This window comes from Ixodes scapularis, unplaced genomic scaffold (genome assembly GCF_016920785.2).
Source record: "Ixodes scapularis isolate PalLabHiFi unplaced genomic scaffold, ASM1692078v2 PGA_scaffold0__279_contigs__length_252992795, whole genome shotgun sequence".
Taxonomy (NCBI): domain Eukaryota; kingdom Metazoa; phylum Arthropoda; class Arachnida; order Ixodida; family Ixodidae; genus Ixodes; species Ixodes scapularis.
Window position 1 is genome coordinate 54,154,501 of NW_024609835.1, and position 22,998 is coordinate 54,177,498.

At 44.3% G+C, this 22,998-nt stretch overlaps 2 protein-coding genes across 6 annotated transcripts in view; one reads left to right on the top strand and one right to left on the bottom strand.

The window, feature by feature from the left end:
* The first annotated feature begins 92 nt into the window (after positions 1-92).
* On the top strand, positions 93-8,099 carry LOC8035456 (calmodulin). The gene is made up of 5 exons (XM_029990715.2): positions 93-195; positions 364-394; positions 563-694; positions 4,418-4,600; positions 7,419-8,099. Exons 1-5 carry the CDS (start codon positions 193-195, stop codon positions 7,517-7,519), a joined length of 450 nt encoding a protein of 149 aa, XP_029846575.1. The 5' UTR covers positions 93-192; the 3' UTR covers positions 7,520-8,099.
* Positions 8,100-10,728: 2,629 nt separating this feature from the next.
* LOC8035454 (zinc transporter 2) overlaps positions 10,729-22,998 on the bottom strand; it is an 83,244-nt gene continuing 70,974 nt past the window's right edge. For 4 of the 5 annotated variants that reach the window (XM_040504918.2, XM_029990708.4, XM_002411319.5 and 1 more), the window contains exons 7-8: positions 21,381-21,515; positions 10,729-17,372 (exon numbers count right to left, since the gene is read on the bottom strand). In XM_040504918.2, coding sequence (XP_040360852.1) covers positions 17,230-17,372; positions 21,381-21,515 — 278 coding nt within the window. In that variant the 3' untranslated portion in view covers positions 10,729-17,229. Of the gene's footprint in view, positions 17,373-21,380; positions 21,516-22,532; positions 22,696-22,998 lie in introns of those variants that run through there. The other variant, XM_042288485.1, reaches the window with a different exon arrangement.

The following is a 22,998-nucleotide window of genomic DNA, read 5'->3' on the forward strand; positions in this document are numbered from 1 at the left end:
TTAAATTATAAATTTTATTATTTATAACTATAAAAGTTAATTTATAAATTACGAAATAGACGCAATATTTGCACTACATTTTTCCGCGCAGTATTGTCGCTCTAGGGGCAGTGCGTTGGTCGTGGTTGGTTTGATAGTGGACGGACAACACGACCGGCTTTATACTGCGTAAAACATTGTGATTTTCCAATTATGGTGAGAGTTCGACTTGTTATCCGCGCCGACGGGATGAACAATCTGGAAAAATCAATTATAGTAACTGTTTTGTTCAATCGGAGAAAAGCGACGGAGGCTTGGCGGAAGTTGTGGTTGACCCGATTGAGCTCTGAGCAGATTGTAACATCGTTTTTTTCGCATTTTCAGGCACGATACTTCAGAGAGCAGGATATTGATGGTGAGCTCTTCTTAAAGTTTGCGAATAACGGTTTTGTCATAGATTTTCGACAACGGTCATTCTGTCAAAGCTCCTGCTCGGGCACCGACAGGTGTACTACGAGGTGCTATGCTTTTTGGTACACACGGTACACACATTCGTTCAACTCGTTTTTCTCTTTTTACCCAGAGTTTCGTGACTGCTTCTACTTAAACGCCCATTCAGGCCAAATTCGTACGCTGGACGAGCTTACCCTCATTATGCGATCTCTGGGATTGAGTCCTACCATAACCGAGTTGAAAAAGTACTACAAGAATAAAGGTGAGTCGATACCTCCATATTTCGAGACAAGCATTGTGAAAAAATTGTAAGGGTGCAGGCGAGCTGGTGGAAGTTAACCATAGCATTGGAAGTTAACCATAGCATAGCATTGTATGTGTGTTTACCTGCTTTCCGACCAAGAAGTTGCGTGCCATAAAGGTAGTACCGTAATTGAAATTTTACAAGGTAACTGCATCTGCTACTGCTTGCTGAAAAAGGTGTGCCCCTAGAGGCCTGCAAATAGCAGGTTTTATTCGGAACAAAGGGGACTTATGTGACATCACATCATCACCTTGAAAAGGACTAAACATGAAATGACAAGCTCAAAATTCAATACACGTGGGTGTTTCAGAGATAAACGAAACAATGGGAGCCCTAATGTACTGCAAACAAAATAATTCAAGCCTAAATGGCCCAATAAGCCGGTATCATATGCTTGAAAACAATGAGTCCACACACTGATCTTCACTAGGGGGCTGGACGATGCATTGGGCATAAAGATCCTCGATGTGTTTGTCTTACAGGTATCATGAAATGTGCGAGGCCTGTACCGCATGCTGCAACGTTCTTAGATCTATGAGCTGACAAGCTCCATATAGGAGCGGCGTTTGAAAACAGTTCTATGTTGCCTGCATGTGAGCAGGCACAGGCGGATGGCATTTCTAGCGCTACCAGCGTCATCGCCTCTATGGGCAGCAGAAAACCATCTTCGAACGACGCCCTTTTTGCGCAAACTTTATGTTTACCCTAAAAACCACAACAGAATCACTTCCCACCACAAGTAATGTGCATCCACCGGTTCCGCTGCTTCTGTTCATAGGGCGGGCTAATAGTGTAGCAAGCGCCGCCGAGCGGACGTGCCACGAAAAGGTGCCAGCATTCTAGGAAGCTTGCCAACTGGCTTTGATCTAAAAGTTTGCATGCGGCCGTTGGAGGCGAATGGTGGTGCACCACTGAAATGAGTGGCCCTTGGAAGGGAATGATGGCAGAGCACTCGCTCGTGGCACATGTCTCGCACATTCGCATAACAGTGATTGGCGGTACTTTCAAGAAACGTGAAGTGTGGATTTTATCAAAGAGCGTAAGTGAGCGTCTAGCAGCCTTTCTGAATGTTTCGAGCATTGGTCCAAACGGTGTCCAAGGTGCTGGATATTTTTTCATTTCATCCGGAGAAAGTTTGCTCGTTGCGCAGTAAACATTTCAAATGAAGCAAAGAAGTATTCTGGAAAGCCGTTTTTTGTGCTAGTATTTCGAGCCTCTAGTTAAATCAAATGTACATTCCCGCTTGTTCAGGCACTTTACTCTCATGGTAAAATGCTAAAAGCTTATTATTAATAACCGCTTAAAAGCATGACTCAAGACATCGACCTTTTTACTTTTTCCAGATAACTTTTACATTAAACCGTCAATGTTCACTGAATGCCGAACAGGCATCCGTTTTCGTCTCGGTTTATTAACTTTTACACAAAAAATTATTGAAATATCGACTTTTTCATTCTCTCCAACTGACCGCAAAAGAAGCCGTGACGTAGACCGTTTCCGGAACCGGAAGTTCTCTCGGCAGTAGCGGCAACGAGTTGGGGTGCGCCGGTAGGTTTTACTGCGCTGATGTCACCGACGTATTTCCTGAATCGGCGCCTCTCATCGCCGCATCGCAGCTGAGCGAAATTCAATGAGATATGTTGCGCTACAGCGACAGCATGGGACTAGTCCCATACGCCGGTATGCCTGTTGGGAAGTGCAGCGAGTCTTGTCACCACCCCGTCATTGTTGGCAGAAGGGCCGGCCCGTGTCAGTCGTTTGCAAAGCGACGTAGATGGCGTTTTTCGCGGCCTCGGAGATGCAGGAGCGAGGCGACGTTAAAAAAGATACGTTTGAACTACGAGTGTCAGCAAGAGCCACGTAAATACCTGCTTACACTCGGAGCGGACGCGCGCGCTTGATGGAAGTCTTGTATTCGCGCTGTTGGTAAGCTCTTCGGGACCGTTCTTTTACGATTGCAACTCGATACTGACGCGACACTCGGCAAAGAAAGGTTGGACCGGGGTCGACAGTGACGTGCAGTCTCTCAGAATAAAAATGGCATACCAATAACAAAGTGTACATACCGTGTTACGAGGCAATCCATACGGCGTTTATTTCAGCTCTATATCACACAAAACAAGAAGATAGAATCGACGAGAGTCCCTTTTCGACGAGTGTTCGTCAACACTGCCTCGGAAAACAAGGGGAAGAGATTGACCTCCTCACCTCTTAATCTAGAATTGAGGTCAGTGATCAAACTATAATACGGGAAGGGTCCACAAGGGTCGCGCGGGCATATTCCATTTAGCACGCCAGCCGGTCGTAGGCAGACGGTCTTGCGACGAAGCAACGCAGCGCCGAGTCGGAATGCCTGCTAGGCCTATACGCTTCGTCGGAGTCGGTGAATCCAGCGTTCTTGTTCGTCGTGGTCTGTTTTAAGTACTGTTTTCTTGCTGCTTGAAGTCGGCACGCGCGGGAAGAACACGTAGAAAAATAAACGTTCAGTCAGTCAGAGTTTTGAGAGGAAGGAAAACAAAGAAAGAAATGTTCGTCGGTCGCCGTCACCCAAGTAACTGGCGGCCCTGCCCTACTGCGCACGCGCAGTAGTTGCTTCGTTTACCACACGATAGATGGCGCTTGGCTCTCAGCATTATCAAATTTGGCAATTTTCGCCACACATCTCTAATTATGCTACAAAATGTGGATCTGAATATTATTTAACAAAACTTTTAGGAAACATTCGCCGGCTATTTATTGTTTACGATCGCGGTGCTGGTGAGGTAGGCTCTTACCCAATAGGCGATGTGGATTCGGCTGACGTGCACCGATTCTGCGTATGCATCGTAGTGAACAGGCGAAGGAAGGAAGGCGCAAAAGAGTCCAGTTTTCTTTTAAAAGTTCTATAGCAAATAATTTTTTTTGGCTCCCTATTTTTGTGTTTTTGTGTTTCTTTTCACACCTTTTACGACGTGCGGTGGATGAAACTCGATTTTAAAATCATTTCATGGTCCCTTTAAAGGCACACTAAACCATTTTCTGCTATGGTCTGTTTATGATGATAACTCAATCTATGCTCTTTAAGCACCCTAGAAAACCAAAGATTACATTTGTGTGTGGACGATTTCTCTGTTGAAATGGGTATCAAAGATTGATTACCTTGGAGCTATCATTACACCAGAGGGCGCCGTCGGACGAGAAGAAGGGTTTCTCCTCGTCATCTCATGGAGACCTTTATTAATTAACGAATGATGATTCTGGTAGGTAAAGGTGGGTTTATGGTCTAACCAAAGTACAGTGTGAAGAGTGTCTTTTTTTTAAAGATTACCATGCTTGCTTGAGTGAACTTGCCTTTTATAAAGCTGAACTACAGAAATAATGCAAATAGACTTTTTGCAAAGCGTGCAGCGCCCTCTGCGGCACCGAAAGGAACGCTAGGTACAACCGGGTCTAGCAAACGACAGAGGTGATGGCGAGCAGGTCTAGGCAGGCAAGCAACTCCGGTACCCTCTCACTCTCTTTAGTATCACGTGGTAGATGCTGAAGGGGGGGGAGGGGGGTGGCAAGGAGCACACGGCATTTTGTGATTTTCGCAAAAGGTCTATTGAATCGCTTTCAAGTGTTGATGTCATGCCTAAATCTAAAGTACCCAACAGATGTCTGTAGTGTGCCCCTGATATCCGTCTTTTCCTTTGTCCGCAGGGGGAAAAATCTCATTTGCTGATTTTCTGGAGATCATGCACACACACAGTGAGAAAGAAAGCATTCCCGAGGAAATCGTCAAAGCGTTTCGCGCCAGTGACAAGAGCGGATCCGGGCAAATATCTGGGCGGGAGTTGCGTCGCATCCTCATGAACTGGGGCGAGAAGCTTAGCCCCCGCGAAGGTAAGAGCATTTTGCAATCTTTCAGTTTAGCAGTTGATTAATAAATTATGGCAATTCACTGAATATGTGATTGTACGCAGACGAGCTGGTTTCATGACCACATGGCAGTGATGTGATTGCTGCGTCAATTGCGCCAAACTGCGCCAAGTGGCTAACCCTGCTACATTCTGCTACATTTTGCCAAAATATGGGTAATCTGCGCCAAGCCTGCGCCAAAGGACCAATGTCGGTTGCCTTTAAAAACCGAAACTTAACTGAGTACCGTAATTGAGCATGCGCCATCCAGTCTTGCCTGGTTTTCCTGCCGTTTCACGTTTTGCACTCTCATCGTCTTGTAAATTTCGTCTCGCGTCTTTTTTTTTTTTTTTTATGTTTTCAACGATAGAGGTGGGTGTGTGCGGACGCTCCGACGCTAGAGTGCCGGGTACTAGCCATGCCGTCATGCTGCGAAAAGCAAACACGTTTTTGCGCGGCGTGAGTTACTTTGTGAGCTGAAGCACTCGCTCCTGAAAGCAACGGCCGTGGGAAACTATATCGGGTCCCTGCCTTCCAGTCACCGTGGTCGCGCGACGTCGGGTGTTGCCGTCCCCACGTCGCTGTCTATATGGCGCTTTCTAAAATGAAACTGAGTACCGCCGCATGTTCATCACCATTCCTTTTCTAGTTTTAATCATACGTTACTAAAAAAAATACCTCTTTAACTCGGACTGTTGTGTCGAAGTATTGATTTCCTAGGTTTCTCTCGGTGGGCTTTCTTTCGAGAGGGCCCCGGTATGCGAAAACTCTGTTGCGAAAGAAAGTTGGTGAAGACAAGTGAGCTAAAGCAAAGAAGGCAAAGTCTGCACGCTGAACCCGCACAGCCCGCTTGTTTGTCTCGAGTTCAGTGGTTGCACAAAGCGCTCCAAGAACTTTTTAACCCTGGCTCGCGATGTCCTGGCTCAATGCGCACAATTTTGTTTGTTTGTTTAGCTTGTAGTTTGTTTGCCGGCCTTGCAAGCACGTTCCGCTCGACTTCTTTTGTCGTATGCTGGACAGTTACATTTTGCACACAAATTTGGGAATCGGTTGGCGACGGAGCAAAGTGGCCTGGGTTCGGCTTCGATCGAATAGCCATTGCCTCCGCTCGCGCGACAAAGACGCGCATCTGCAAGCCTACCGAAGTTGTCCTCACGTGCATGCGAACATGATTGCACGACAGAGGCACCAGTCGGGACGCTTGCAATCCAATGTTTTACGTCTGCTTACTCTTTGACGAAAATCGGGCACGTCAGGAACCAGTAAAATGGTGGCTTGCTGTTTTTTGGAATTGCTCGGCAATGCCTACAGTACTGTACACTTGTGGGATGTCTCAGCAATAAAACCACAAGTAGCGAGTTTTGCCGCAACAAGTCACATCAGAACACAACATGAAGTGCCCTTCGTTTGTACAGCACTTAAAACAAATATTTTTATTTTTCTAAGAATATCTGCTTCCAAATCCACTTTTGCTGCTCCAAAACATTGTCTTGGCTGCTCCAAAAGCCACTTTTCCTGCTCCAAAACACTGTTTTGGCTGCTCCGAAAGGTGCTCCAAAATGGCTTAGGCCAATCACATCACTGATATGGTTAAAAACTCTACTGTACTTGAGTATTTATAGATTTCATTCTCTAAAAGTTTTCTGCTTAATTTGGGACTTTATCCACCTAGTTTAAATATATCTTTTTATCAAAAACATACACAGTTGTTTGAGGTTGTATGGTTGTGGTTATAAACAAGACAATGTTCATGTTCTAATAGAGGAATGAATTCAGTTTTGTGGGCATACAAATTGTCTTTTTTTCATGGCATCTAGCAACCGGGAAAATTGGGAATTGTGAGGGAAATTTTAATTATCGGGAAAAATCAGGGAATCGTCAGGGATATTGCCAAAAACCGAGCCCAGTCAGGGAAAATCAGGCGGAAGCGCCATAGAGTGCCCTGAGCAAAAACTTGGACTTAAGGGCAGAAAAATAGGCAATAAATTCTGCTTAGAGTGGAGCGCGGTCTCTGCTCACCCGATGTAGAGTGTGCTACCCGACGCAAAGGGAACAGCCGACAAATCCAGTCCAAGCCTTTGATTGGATTGAAGGCGCGACACTTGGCTAAATCAAGTTAGAGCTACTGCATTTAGTACGAAATAGAAAAGCTGCAGACCCCAATCCAATCCAAGCCTTAAGCCGAAAGTATCCAAAAGTGTGCATCTGGTGGCCATGCTGCCATTTGGTTATTGACGTGTGTGGTTGAGCATCATTTTTTGATCGTGCTTCCGGAAGTGGCTTCTTCACTGATGATGTCGGCGGCAAGATTGTGCTCGTTTATTCTGGACTAGACATACCCGAATATTTCAGAATATGCAAGTTGGATTAAGCCGTGCAAAAAGATCCTCACAGTGCTCAGTGCCTTGTGTTTTAATGGTCTTTTATATTTAACCACCTCCACAGTGGTCAGGGAATTTCCCCTGTAATTGTCAGGGGATTTAAAAATAATAATTTGCTAGGCACCCTCTTTTTTACTGAATTACATTTTTAATTGATTTTTCATAACCCTATGTCTCATTTCTAAGTAGCTGAAACACATGAGCTGTGCTCACAAGAGGCACTCCATGAAACAGTGTGCAAGACAGGTGTAGAAAATGCTGGTGCAGATGGGTTCAAATAAAAATGTGAGGCAAGTTTAGTTTACAGTGTGGCCAATGCTCTCTTTTGAACATCTCAGATTTTGCAAAGTATAGACGTGGCTGCGGTTATGCTTGAGCAAAAGTATTTGGATGTGTGTTTAACTGTCCATTCCTCTTTGCAGCCGATGGAATCTTCCGAGAAGCAAATATTTCACCGAATGGGGCAGTGCGCTACGAAGACTTTGTGCGAGTACTGTGTGCTCCTGTGCCAGACTACTACTAATGCACACACCACGGAACGGCTTATTGGCTCTCATTCCACTTTTTGTGTGTATTGACATGCATACATTCCAGTATTTATTTACCTAAATGATGCTGTTGGGTGCTAGGAGGGGTATAGGTGAAGTTTGTGCCTCAACTCTTGTAGCTTGCCTGTGTACCTAAGGCATTTTTTTAATCCTAAAACTCCTTTGCCTTTAATAAATCCACAAAATGTGCCTTACACACCAGCACCTCATGTGCCAGTGCCGATCACTTGTAGATCTATATGGGCATTGCAAAGTGAAAAGGCTGAAAAACCATATTTGTAAGTTGCAGTAAAATATTTACATATTAATACTTTGAACCAATGGGTCATCAGTTAGAGGAAAGGAGCCCAGAAAACTCCCTGTTGCTATTTGTCAAAGTATTGCTTGAATTTTACAATTTATATAGTTCTACAAGATGTGCTGGAAGGACAAATACTTACTTATCTGGTTGTGATAATGGGAAATATTTCTTGTCCTAGTGAAACTGCACTTTTACACCTTGTAACCTTATTGGACTGCCTATCAAAGCCACATAAAGAGTGTCAAAACATGAAAGTAGTACTTTGTCATTCCCCAACAGCAGCTTAAGCATTTACAATCGACCCTCTTTTCATCTCTTCCAACACACTTCACCTATGCTTGTAAGTGTTCTGTGCAACTGCTAAACTAGTAAAGAATAATTAAAGCATAGCTAAACTAGGTGGCTTTTCTTTTTCATTAATAATTGGCTTAAATAAGTAGTGTAAATCAATATGGTGTGCCCCTCATAGTTTGCACATTTAACCCTTTGCATGCACTTCTGGAGTAAACATAGAGTTATGTTGCCTCGGTACATTTCAGGCTTCCATCGAGCAAGGCTATACTCGGTTCAACCCTAAGCTGACAGTGCGGTGCAAACTGCGGGCGACGTTGTTCTCCGTGGGGATTGGCAAACTCCCACGGAGAGCGTGATCCCTTCTAAGACACGCGATGACACACATCAGTTTCCACTGATAACCCCTAGATTCGGGAACGCTGTTTGAAGCGTCATCCTTCTTGGCCGCCACGGTTGTGTTTTGAACTGCTGTTGCAAGACGCACCGCAGCGAGCAAGAAGGTTGGTGCTTTGAACAACGTTAGCCTGGCTGAGGGGTACGAAAAAGTATCATGCTCTCCATGGGAGTTTGCCAACAGAGTTGATAGAGTAACGTTGGCTACGAGCTCGTTGGACCAGTCGTACGCCTATTTTTCCCCACATGATCCCACTTTACCGCTCCTACCCAGAAGAAAAAAGTGCAGTCAAGGGATGAAATGGAGTCGGTCGATTAGTCCGGCGAATACATAGCATCCACTAAGCTGTCAGCTGAGGGGTGATCTGAGTATAGTACTGACTAGTATAAAGGGCCAACACCACTGAATAAAAATCCTGAAGCCAAATCTCCAGGCTTAAATTCTTCTTTTCCTTTTTAGCCTTCAAATTATACATTATAACTGCACTTCCAAAATAAGCGGAGAGACTGCAAGTGTACTGCATCACTAACACTTCAGTGTGGGGCAGGTGCCAAGTGCCTCCTCACGCTGCAAAACTCAGATCCTGCTTTGAGGCATTACATATGCCACTGGACCTCACCCTAGTAGCACACTTAGTTCTGTGAATGTCCTTAGGATATCTTTAGGATGTCCCAATGTTCTGAGAATGTCCTGTGGGCATTTATAGGACATCCCCACAAAGTTAGAAAATCCTAAGGACATTCACAGAACTAAGTGTTCTACTAGGGCAACCACTAATGTTTTGTGGACCCCTACTTTTTTGGCAGAAATGATGGGGGACCTTATCCACTGGGGAGGAAGGATGGTATTGAATGATTTGAAGCTCTAAAACAAAATAATCAACCCTACTCACTCTGCACACATGGTTTGGTCTATTTAGCTTCTTGAAACAACTAGCCTCATTAAAAAAAAAAGTTTCATTCATTAGCTTTACTGACGGTCAAGGGCTCATATTTAAGGTGCATTAGCCCATTATGCAGTAGTATACTAGTACAGCAGCACATACCTTTGCTTGGTTCTTAATTGGTAAGAAAACCCTAAACAATGCTATCTTTTGCAGCCCAAGGTATTTGCATGTGGGAGCACACTCAGCTACATCACGAAGGATGAATCAAAGCTAGCTGGCAAATCCAAATTGATATAATCATGCAATTCTTTTTGTTCCTTCAAGTATGTCCCTGCACATGCTGTTTCTTCTGTCCTTTACCCTGTTTCTGTCCTTGTGTATGCTGTCTTCTACCAGTCTACATAACTTACATATGGTTTTTGGTACCCATCGTTTACTTTCAAGTTTCTCGGAAAATTTCTCTCCACACACTATTGATGCATATCAGGCGCATAATGAGCTGGCACGGCGGAGTGCCAGTTGAAGGGGGAGATGCTCCATGCACCCTGTACAGTAAACGACACTGTTAATCTAAACCTGACATTAGCGCTTTTTTCTAATTTTTTCCAGACTGGTTAATGTCAAACGCTAAATGCCACTATCTGGGTCGACGCCCCACATATGCACATTACACTGCACCAATGTCTAAACCAGGCTTCACTGTTACACAGAGAAAAGAGAAGGCATATAAAAAAATGAAAGCCGTTTACAACTCCCTATAACACCGAATTGGAGTGCAGCTCTTGAGGAGGAGGAGGGAAGGGTACTGAGGGTTACCTGTTCTCGGGGCGGGGGGGGGGGGGGTCACGTGACCCCCTGGAAAAAATTTTCCGCTAGATTTAGCGGGGAATTTTTTCCGCTAGATTTAGCGGGGCATTTTTCCCGCTAGATTTAGCGGAGAAATTTTCCCGCTAGATTTAGCGGGAAATTTTTTCCGCTAGATTCAGCAGGGAAATTTTTCCGCTAGATTTAGCAGGGAAATTTTTCCGCTAGATTTAGCGGGGAAATTTTTCCGCTAGATTTAGCGGGGAAATTTTCACGCTAGATTTAGCGGAGAAAATTTTTCCGCTAGATTTAGCGGAGAAATATTTCCGCTAAATCTAGCGGGGAAATTTTTCCGGTAGATTTAGCGGGGAAATTTACCCATAATGCACCGCGCGGTTACGCCAACGGCGACGGCGACGCCGCTCAAGCCGGAGACGGGCCCCTAAGAGCTGCGCTCTAAAAACACACTGTATTGTCTTTGTGACAACCATAAAGCACACACGGCTGCAAAAGTTAAAATATTTATTTGTCACTCGATTATAGAGATCTCATCTGACCTTGGCAATTGACAGCATCCCAACCTCATGGGAACATATGGAATATAAAAACCCACAGGCACAAGGTGCACACAACAATGGAATGATTGCTTTGTTGTAAATGCTCACATATATATTAGAATTTAACACAACCCTTAACTGGCACATGTTTATGAGCAAACATGCACCTCGGAATGTGTGAAACCAGTACTTTTCACAGCACTTCCTCTTAATAAATAACAAAAAGTTTGTGTCCAGCACATATTCCCACACGTCTAGCAATCTCTAGCATTACATCTAGAGGAACAAACAAAAATAGCACAGAAACCATTTCCAAGTTGCCACAACCGTCTTTGTGCAAAACCAGAGCAAAACGCTATGATGGACGGAAGAACTTTCCAAGAACCACAATTGAAATGGTAGGATTGCTATCAAAATGTTCACTATAAATGCTCGCGGGTCATAACCTGCAATTAAGAAATGCGAGTCATATGATGCATAAACAAGGCATGCTAAGCTTGTGTATGCTTGTTTCTTAGATATGTTCCAGCATAAAACTTTATTGTAAAGCTGCTGGAGATAAAAGCATACGCATAGACATGGGGCAAGATTGACTTTGACAAACAATTCACCGTACATTAATGATCAGAAAGACGTGTTATGCTTATATGTGATAAGCACGTTGTGCAGTGATGGGCCGAACTTCTACCGAATCTTCGCACTCTGTAAAGCAGAACTTCTGCCAGGGGCTCCGGAACCGGGGGGGGGGGCTGGAGGGGCGTCCGCCCCCCTCGTGTTTTTTTTCGTAGGGGTCACGCCCCCCCCCCCCCCCCCGACGCTGAAGGCTGACCCACAACCCTCCCTTAATGTAGCAACATGCTACCGTGCCTTTTAAGCTTGAAGCGGAATAAGAAAGGACAGCGACGATTTGTCGGGACGAGAATTGGTAGTAAAGCTGATACCCCTGTTAAGTGCTGGAGTAAACGTTTCTTCAGAGCTAGCCTTGAGGCGCGCGTATTGGTCACATCTTAATCACTGGCAGCCGGATGGGGACAGCTTAGGAAAGGCACCTTTCTACCATTCCTTGTCATCAGAAAGAATGGCGGGGAGAAGGCCTCCCTCCGGCTCTGGATAAGCCTCCCCAAACGTAAAAACCTCTTGCCGCGGGAAATTGGTCTCTGGCAGAGCGCTTTAACGAACGGCAGTCCGGAGCATATGTCCTTGGAGGGACTGCACTCTCTCTTGGACGAGTTTCGCTTGGGATCGGCTCTTTCAAGCTCGGCCATGCAAATACCGTGCCAATTAAGCGCACTGATCCCATAATGGCCGGAGAGGGTTCAGAGCTGGCCTAGCATGGGAGGCGCCCCTTGAAGTTTCTGCACGACGCCTAGACGCGAAAAGCATTTCTGTTATCTGTCAATCATTTTCGTACTTTTGTTTCGGTGTGACAGGAGAGGCCACGGAAACGCTCTTGCATGCTAGAGATTTTGAATATCTATTTTTGTTACTCAGAGATGATTTCGGCTAAACAAAGGTCGCTTCCTCCATTTCGGTTTTTCCGCGCGTACGATCTTCAAAGTTGGGGGGGGGGGGGGGGGAATCTGCACTGCAAGGATGTGAGCCTTGACCCCCGCCCCCCCGATCAGAATTGACTTCCGGAGCCTCTGACTTCTGCTAAAAATTTTGAGAATTTCAACAAATTTTTGGCAAGCCATTTTTTTTTTTTATTCCTTATACTTTTTAGGACATGAACAAAATAATTAAATTCACCATCATAACAAATTAAAACTTTATGCAGAATGATGGTACTCTGCAAGCGTTCAGTCATAGAAGTGTTTGGCAATAAATAGTCACGCACTCTCTCAATGTCTGCTACCAGGGTAGCAATCTGAGCCATGGTAGACTTTAATAAGGGGTATCATAATGCTACATATATGTATGCTTTGCATTCAGTACTAAAATGTGCATCTGTTCTTGTGCATAGAAAAGGTCATGTAACAACAATCTTATGAGAGCGACAAGTGTCTCAGTGTCCACATCGGGTGCATTATTTGTAGTATAGTGACGTAAAAGAAACCAAAGAGTGTCCAATTTAGGGTAGTGAGGCATTTGTAATTGTGTTGTATTAGTACTAACAAAGGAAACTTGTTTCAAGCACTAGGTATTTGCACAAGGACATTCTCACTTTTCATGTACCCTGTATTAGAGCCCTGCACAGTTCAAGCAGGTCCAAACCAAGTCCAACTTTTGGATCAGGTTTGGAGCCACTATTTCATAATACTATTCTCGGCATCCACAATTTTGCGCTAAATTGTTAAGGCTAGCATAGCTTTAGCAGTGCTCCAATGCTGCCAAAGCTTCTTCCCGTGAGAGCATATGCGAATGACATCATACAAGACGAAGTCACATGCTCTCACGGCAGTGCAGGACCGCTGCACTATGAAAGCTACGCTAGCCTTGACAATCTAGCACAACATTGGTGATGTCCAGTATAGTTCAAGATCAGCTTGAGCCAAGCTTTTGGTGATGGGGCTGTACCAGCTCAATGGTACCAAAAAGGTGTGACCGTCACTCCTGCATTACACAAGAAAGTTGTCCTACTGTTCAGTGCCTTCTAACATCCCCAGTCGTTATTTCTAAAAAGAAAAATGACCAACTATCTAGCTTTCAGAACGCAGACCACACCATGTATGCCCTCAAAGCACATGGCTACTAATATTTTTTCATTAATTATGACCGAAGTTATCACTGAGTCGAGACGAACCAGCACGCTGGTACAAGACTTTCCTGCATGTCCCCAGTTCTCTACCATGTAGATTTCTGAGTTATGGTTGCTCCTCCGACTGGGATGACAGGTTCAGTGCATCCACGGTACACCCGCCGGCGATATGAAGGTGAACGCCCGACCGGGAACCGGTCCGTGCTATCAGCGCCACGACGCGGCTGCCGTAGCGGCTCGCATTCTTATCGCGCGCTTTGCCGAGATTGAGTGCTTGGATCGAGCGCTGTTTTCAGATCTGCTGCTACTCCCTGCAGAAAGCGTGGAAGTGGGTTTCGATTTCGGCATCACTTTTTGTGGGGGCCGTGCCCACTTCATTGCCGGCAAATGATCTGCACATTGCACGTGAACTAGAGCGGACATTGTTCGGCATGGTTTAACAGTGACGCAACCACTACATGCACGTTCCAGCGGAGCCCTAATTTCTAATAAATTATCTTGGCATGCACTGCAAAGTGTTAAAGGGGCACTGACACATCAAAATCATTTTTTTTTTTTATTATCCGAAACGATTGAAAACGATGCCGGGACATTATCCTCAAAATTCGAAACTTGGGAATTCAGTATTTGTGAATTAAAAAAACAATTTCCAAATGCGGAATCTGAAGTTCCCGCGCGATCCGTGCCAGTGCAGTGAGTCAACTTTTGCGGTCTCCTGCGACTCAACTTTCTTTTGGACCTCCGCTCCACGCTACGAAGCAAAGCGCTGTTGCCACCGTACCCAAAGCGAGGATGAGGTGAGCAGGCGGGATAGAAGGGCGCCGGCACGGGAAAAAAACGGTTTCTTCCCCGACTCGCCGATCATCCTCTGCTCGAGCGCCGCCAAGTTTTCCGAGGGAGGATACAAATCCAGGAAGCGACATTACACCGAACTCGGGATTTTCGGTATTTCAAAAAGAGGGGCCGTAGTGCGTTTGCAATTCATTAAAAAACATGTTTTACGATTGCCGTTATTAAATGTTATAGAAATGTTGCCTACAAAGCTTCTAAATTTCCCGATTTGTCATGTCACCGATCAAAAGAAGCAAGGAGGTGAGCGGCGGGAGATATAAACGCCAAAAATAAAAAGGCGCACGCTCGCGCAAACAATTTTTTTTCCAAGATGCGGGGTTTTTTTTTTTGTTTTTTTTTTGTGTGTTTACGACTACAACTTGCATTGTTTTACACATTAAATAAAAATACGACCTTTGGGGTGTCAGTGCCCCTTTAAGCATCTCACAATAGGTAAATAATCATGCCCTCTTTGTAATGTGGCTAATATAACATTGTTGCAAGTGCGACGCAGTTGCTGACACATCACACAAATGAAACAATGTTGCATTGTTCTTTTTAAGAAGTGGAAAGTATAAGTTACTTTTTTATTTGTTCTGCAGCCTTCCAGTTTAGGACATATCACAACGAAAAACTACTATATCGCATTGTCTACCGATAGCGTCCGAAAGGCGCCTTCTTGAATCCTCGCACTTTCTGTGGGGAGTAGCAGCAGAGGTGAGAACAGCACTCGATCCAGGCACTTAACCTCCGCAAAGCACCAATAAGAAAGCAAGTCGCCACAGCAGCCGCGTTGTGGCGCTGATAGCACAGAGCGGTTGACAGCCCAACGTTCACCTTCATATCGCCGGCGGGTGTACACGTCATGCGCCCCACCCACATTTAGGAAGCCCTTGACTTTTACGGGAGGTCTATTGTTAAGTACTACCTTGAGTTATATGGAAGTCACTAGACACCTAAGGCTCTCAATGTGTTATTTACACAGAACGTGTTTTATCAGTCGATTTCCATGGACTTCTGCAATATTTGGCTGTAACGGCCGGTCATAGCTAATAACCGACACCGATAAGCATTACGCCTAGAGAGAACCATATAAAAATACTTCAGTCCCCCGGCAGTATTTGAACCTACCGCCTCGAGATTGTGAGCCAAGTTTTTTGCCAACCAAGCTATCCAGGCTCGATGGTACAGACTACGCAAGAGTGACCTCATTTGCACAGTGCATGACTAGAGAGGCTGCTCCGCAGCCTCTCCAGTCATGTAGCGCCATCTCGCGGTATCTGTCAAAAACTGAAAGCGAATCTTCGGTAAGTGGTGCCATTGAGACGCCCTTCTCCTTTCCTGGAAGGCCTATCGCACATATTGTGCTTACCCATCTTTGTCAGCAAGATCAAGCTTGTAATGCGGAAGCATTCGCTGTCTTATGGAGCGAGCTGACATTCTCAGCTTTGAAGCCACGCCAAACGGCACCTTAGATCCTTCCTCCAAGTGAAGCCAGCTCCTAGCTATGAAACCACGCAAAAAGCCTAGCCAAACGGCACCTAGTTTCCCCGATCCCAAAGGAGCATAGTAAAGCTGATGGATTTCGGCTTCGGTCCCATTGGCTGGCGCATGTCGACGAGGCTCCATTGGCTGGCGCATGTCGACGAGGCTCCCATTTCCTGCTGCGAGTCAGTTACAACGACCACCACCTCATGGCACTGTGTGTTTGTCAGCACGCCGCTAACACAAAACGTCCAACGTCAGAGCGACGAGGAGAGGGCGCATTCTGTCGTTGAAGCAAATAAGCTGCAGACGAAATAAGGGAGTGGAAGAATGATGTATGTGCTTTCGCATTCACAACTCATAAGAAGTGCTTAGGTGTACCTCGAGCCTTTTTTGTTCTCATTTTCTGCGTGTTATCTTCATATCTTGTGATCTAAAAAGTACTTTCAGTTATCTGGTAAAATGATAGCGCAGTAACTCTTCGTCGTCAGTCATGCTTGCAAGATGCTCAAATGTAGCATTTGCACAACTGTAACCATTTGCCAAGTGGCTAAATCATTCTGATGAAATTTTGCTCAAAAAGTTTGACAAATGCCAAATAAAATCTTCGATTGATTCGGCCCATCACTAGCGTAAAGGCAAAGGCTTGCTATCAGGCCTACCAGCATTGCTATGCTACACTTCCTTCAGGTCTCACTCAAGGAGCATAGTAACATCCACTCCTCCGACACTTACAAAAAGATTAGCAAATTTGCTGCACCTTTGATTTGCATTGGCCCTTTCATGCTTAGCAGCTGAAATGAGAACTGCAAATTACAGTTCTCTACAACATATTGCATACTGATAGATTGTTATTTATTGCCTTCATTGCACTATGTGTGAACTGTGAAGAGTTTATGTCATGTAGCCTGCAGAAATGTGAAGCACAAACACACCTCTGTCAAGGGCAGAGAGTGAGATTATCTCCTATTCTTGATGGCAACTCTCCAGAACAGGTGAAATTAAAGGTGAAGCAAACATTTTCTTGACAGAACCCTGTCAGAATGCACTACAGTGCAGTACAAAGCATGCCACAATGTTTGCCCTGAGAATTCTGGCACCTCAAGACATACCCCTACACGGCACAACAGGGCTTGAGAGCTAGCCCAAGTCATGTGAATTGGAACCTATTCTTTGTCTAATTCAAAGACTGAAGCTAGTCTGGCACCACAGCCATTTACTCCATACACTCAATGGAAACGTCAGTTCCAATAGCGCACCTTGCTAAACCAAAATACGCACCAGCAATTCTGAGTGGACAAAGTGAATGGTATGTCACGTGGCTTAACCACAAAGCCGGCATAAGCTGCACAGCCAGGATCTCGTAATCCGCTAGCTACTGGACACTTAACTCGTCACTAAACGTCTTTGGTCCACGCTCTTCAAGCATTCAAGGTCAAGGCCCCTTGCACGTCTCACAGGAAAGCATTTCCGAGGGAGCGTAGACTTCCACTTGTATAGTAGAGCTGAATATTTTGAACTTTTTTCGGACCATTTGTTGTGCAGCTTGCAGTACAGCAGTTGGATCAGCATCCTCATCTGCAACATGAAGGCACATTCTTGGTTGATTTCTGCACTTAATTCTATAAATAGTAATAAGAAAAACCTACTTATATGGTACCCTAGTATGGTAGTCTAGCATGTAGTATATAGTATACCACATGCTAGTCACTCACAAGATGAGAACGGCGGGGAATCTCTTTCGAACGCCCAGCCTGGTCTCATTTGAATGCCTGACCTTTATAGTATATTTATAGTATAGTATATAGTATACCACATACGCTCGATGTTCACGAGGCGTCGAAGCATTATCAAAGGTTGGAAGCTTGCGCTGAAAGCAGGACAACTGCAACTCCTTCTTGTCATCCTCATTCTACCAGTGACTCTACCTGTCTTATTTCAAAACCAGTTTTCTGGATGCAAAAGGCTGCTCTAAGTGCCATCATTACTGCCATCTGACCGCACGCTGTGATGCCAGCTTATTCTAAATTAGAGACAGTTAAAACACTAGAAATATTCGCTGCACCTCTCACCGACAACCTCACAATCATTTGAAACCCAACTCAATGTTAAACACCATAAGAGAATGAGTAAAGAAATTGTGTATGAATAGGGTTCTGTGTTTTCAGTTGAAACAAAAACCAATCAACATATACCAAATTATTTTATTTCAGAAGTCAGTTATAACCGAAAAAGGTCCCTATTTTATGCCACTATGGCACAGCTGAAGGGCGCACTGGGGGGGGGGGGGAGGAGGAGGAGGATGAGGGGTCTCGTCATTATTGTGTGACCTTGTGATGTACTTTGTTATCCAGCTCTCAACTATCTTCGGGATCGACCTGCACAGTAAGGGGCTGGGTTCAACAATAAACTGTCTTTTGGAAGTTAAATTCTTGTTCTCCTTCGTGACTGGGTTTTGTGTGCCAAGTTTGCTGTCCTTTGGAGATGAAGTTTGGATTATTTTCATTGTTCCAAGCGTTCCACAACTTCTCATCAATAGAAGGGCATTTTCAAAGTGTATCAGGGCCAATGACAAGGTTCAAGCACCGCAACCAAAGTTTTGCAAGTACATGAAGAATGTGGTGCTTTGAAATCTGGTGGTGGTCATCATTTTACAATCATTATTGACTGATTGGTCACTTCACCTCGACAGCTTGCCAGTTTCGAGTGCACTGGTTTGGAAAAGGTGCAGAAAGCAGCCATAATAAATGGTGTGAAGGCATTCCGAAAGCGACAGTAATAAACAGAAAAGAATGGGCATGCTTTAATATAGAAAACCTGGGAAACTAGTACATGTCTTTTATTACAGTTGTAGAAATTAATTGCAATCTAGACTATACATGCTAGTGTGACAAATGAAAGTTATTCTAAGAATCTATCTCGATAGATTCGAGGACTACCTAATCATATAGTTTCTGGGTTGTCACCATTTAGTACGGGAAATGGAAACATCCTATGATGGCACCCTTTGTTAATATTTGCTTACAGCCCACAAAAAAAAAAAATAAAGAAAACAAGCGAAAGGAAGACCTCACATGGTCTTGGTCAAAAAAATTATTTCCTAAATAAAAAAAAAAAGTATGCCAAATTCAGAAGAAAAGAAAAGTCTAACATTTGTAAGTTTTAGAATAGCACACGCTAAACCTTTGCCTACGCAAAGAATAGCGTCGTTGCCACTGCTCATGTGCCGAAAGCAAGCCATATTTTGCGCTTTGCGTGCGCAATTGTAGTGTACGTGGGAATTTGGCTAAAGCGAAGACAAGCACAGTTCAAAAATAGTGGCTGCGGCTGGAGTCGTGAGCGAGACGTCGGCGGCATCCTCTCGACTGCGATCTTCAACGCAGGATGACATTGCACTTCTACAGGAATGCATGTCAGAAGCGTTTTGGAAGAACCAGCAAGGAGGCCAACGCTCGCCGCCCACTTGCTGCCTGCGACATGCAAACATTTCTCGGCGAAGGTAGTGTGGTGTGCGAAGGTCAGTGCACAAAACCTTTCTTGCCGATGCGGCGCAAGCGGACACGACCGGTCGACCGCTCCGGTCGCATTGTTATAATTAAATGAATCTAAAATCTTGCAGTGAAGCAAAAAAACTTGTTTTTCTTCTCAAGTTACTGCATTTCGCATGTGAAATAAAAAGTGTGACTGTATGTTTGTGACATTGCGAGCAGGAGGTGCTTGGGCTTTTTCGTCGCGGCGGAGAAACGCTATTCTAAAACACTCCTGCGTAGCGTGCGCTAATGAAGGCACTAAATTTAACGCTCGAGAGCGCTAAAATTGCGTACGTTATTCTAAAACTCCCTATTAGGTTTGGTGCCTGCTGTTACCACACCTAGTTGGATGTTTCTACTCAGCTTGATTGATATAGTACTGGTGCCTCCTCATTCCCCCTTCCACTATTACTCAACTAAAAAATTGTTCCAGTAGAGTTTGCATCAGGGTTTCATACACTAGAGCTTGTTTAGTTCTTTGCAGCTGTTCTGTGGATGCTTTCTTTGACACAGCAGAGCACTGCCCAGTATGGCAAAGTGGTACTAGTGTGTTACTAGAGCATAGGCTTCTATCACTTTTGCTTAGATCTCAGATCAAACCACCGTATTTGGCCAAATCAAATGGAACTTGCTTTGTGAACAAAGCTTTGGCATCTACTTTTGTGCACAATGGAAAGAGAGCCAATCGTTTCGATTCAAGGAAGAATGTCTATGCCGGTGAATCAGGAGGCATAGGTGACATTTGGACCCAAAACAGCAATCCGCTGTGGGATTTTAGACATTGTGATGACTCACTCAAAATCCCAGCACAAATTGCATTCTTGTGTACAAATGTTATCTGAACAGTTTGCTCTAGGTACAATGTTCAGGAGAGTAGACCAGCTGACTTCGTTTGCAAAAACATCATTGTAGATTAGGGTAAACAGTAGGGTAGCTTGCTGGTTACAACTTCCTTGGAACTATATCATTAATGGAATCCCAATACTTAGTTAGGTATGTTGGCTGGCTTGATAAAAGTTTTGAATAGTGAGCCTGCAATGACCCTAGGTCAATTATTAAATATTTATGGGAGCTATCAATACCTTCTAGGAGCACAATGTGTCACACTGCTATGGAGCTCATATCAACAAAACAACAATAGTGAGGAAAAGTCAGTCAAACTGGTTTGTGTACTGTCTCATAGCCGTCACAGTAAATGCCTCAGCAGTCTGCAATGCTATTTCTTTAGCTTCACAAGCAACTGGGCTAGCAATATGCTCAATCAATAGAAACATATCTTCATATTTGACTTTTGGCTCAGAGAGCAACACATATCCTGAAATCTGTTAATCATAAAGGACAGAAAAGCACACAATGAGAGAGACAGAAAACAAGGGTCTCTTCCAGTGTATAATTCTTTTTTTTTATCCACATCAGTTTCAGGTTTTACCATCATAATTAAAGTACACCAGCTCGCCTGTACATTTTTGTGCGAGTCCGATTTTTCATTCAAATCTGCACAACAGATGTCTGTCTACCACAAATTATATCTTTGCTTAAAAATTACGGAGTGAAGGGGTAAAAAAAAAAAGGAGTTATAAAATTCAATAAATTGACAGCAGCTTTAAAGGATTCGCCCTGAAGTGTGGAAAACTATGAGAATCATCTTTAGTGCTCAACAAAAGGAGAAAAAAATTAACTTGAATACAGTCAAGCATTGGCAGCTAGGCAATGATAATGTCAGGACTTGCAACACAGGCACATAGCATAAGCACACAATGCAAAATACAGGAGGGTTTTTGGACTATGCTGAGGTCATCAATAATGTTGGGATCATCTGGCAATACTAGCACCTATCTGCTTCTATATTCATTTACACTGCCCTTTTGAGCTAGCTGCCGTGGCGTGGCACCAGTGCAGTCAAGGAAAATTTACAGTTCAAAGTTTACAGTTTACAACAATATGATGTGTTGGGCTAGTTGGTTTGAGGTGAACATCTCGGGAAGAAATAGTTTACAGTTTACAGTACACAGAGAATATGCAATGACAAGCTCATGCTAAAAAAAAAGACACTTACCAACTGCCAAGTGCACAGCCAGTGCGTTCCTATCCAGCGTGAGTGACCAAACATGAAGGCTGTGTGCCATACGAACTCCTTTGAGGCTTTGAAGCGCTGTTTTTACTGTAGAGTAAGCCAGGTCTCTCGGAAAACCTGAAAGAAGCGATGCAACAATTTTAATGTTACAAACAAATTTGCAGGCTTGTACAATTTTAAGGGCCGAGGTCCCCAAGGAAAGTGCGACGAAACGCCACGGAAACATGTTACGAAATATATAACACTTACTTCAGAGGACAAAAAAACACATAACTGATAAGAAACAGTAATTAACTGAGAAGAACAAAAGTGTGAACACAACCTGAAAGAAATCGAGCCCACGGCCTCATTAGCACGAGCCTGACACTCTACCACTTCCCCTAAAGGCGCATTGGTAAAGTGTTGGCACCAAAGGGGCAGTGGCAAATGCGGACACCGCATGCCGGTGTTGGGCGTTGGAACGCGTTTGAACAGTGCGAAGAGACAAAGGCGGCTTGCAATGTGTCCGCCCACTAATCATTCCAACCAGAGTTTGGTGCCCTGACCTCTCTTATCTCGTCCTCCTCCAATTGGTTTATATTCGTGTAACCAAAAAATAGAAAAAAATAACAGCGAAGTCTGCCACAAGCCCCAAAAGTTTGCTGTGGAAATACATTCTGCATATACACACTTTATCTGTAAAATCAAGACAATCATTTTTTTTTCTTTACATTTGTCTATTTTGAGAAAGGGGATAGGAAACACGTCTTCTTCTTTCGAAATGTTATGATTTCGCCACGCCGAAGCAAAGCAAAAATCAAGAATGTGTCGCGATTTGCAGCTGCGAGTGGTGGCCATGGGAGTTACGGCCCAACGTCAACACGAGCATCTCATAATAACTTGGCAAGATGTGCCATTATCTGTTGAACCTAAGACTATGTTTTGTAAATATTGACGTTTCAACATATAGTGTTCTTATATATAAGAATATACCAGTATTCTTATTTATATATTTTTATACCCTTGACAAAATTTTACTATTCTTAATTTTAGTAATGCCATTTGCTCAAGGCACACAAAACCATTCCCTCTGCACTCATTCGAGCCCTGCTGCCGCAGTGAGAGGGTCGGATGTGCGGGCAGCCTGTGCTTTACCGTGGGACCGCTTTCTGTGCCAACATTGTGACGGCGTGTCCATGTGAAGGGTGTTTCCCATGCTGCGATTCTGCGGCCAAAATCACTGCAGCACATTTGCAAGGTCTCTTGTCATAAGTGTCGACCAGGAGCATTGGCTGCCGATGCGATGCCCAAACGTTGCCTGCAGCGAGCGGATGCACACGAGTTCCAGTGGCTTCCAAAACCACCTCAATGCCATATTTGTTGTTTTATTTTCTTTTATGAAAATAGAATGGGCCTATTAAACACCTAGAGACAATCTTGGTTTGCACCTGCTTTGCATGTTTTGATTTTCATTTCCACAGCACTTTTGTTTTTGTTGTCTTAAATGTGTTTCAGTTATTCACCGGGCAGTGTGAATAGACACACCTAGACACAAAAGGAAAGGTGAAAGAGGGACTCAACGTTACAAAGACAGCCCAGACACAGGCTAAACCCCTCTAAG

Excerpts from the sequence above, each read along its gene's own strand:
- LOC8035456 (XM_029990715.2), top strand. Across the intron at positions 395-562 it reads CAGAGAGCAGGATATTGATG|AGTTTCGTGACTGCTTCTAC; the intron begins GTGAGCTCTTCT and ends CTTTTTACCCAG. Across the intron at positions 695-4,417 it reads AAAGTACTACAAGAATAAAG|GGGGAAAAATCTCATTTGCT; the intron begins GTGAGTCGATAC and ends CTTTGTCCGCAG.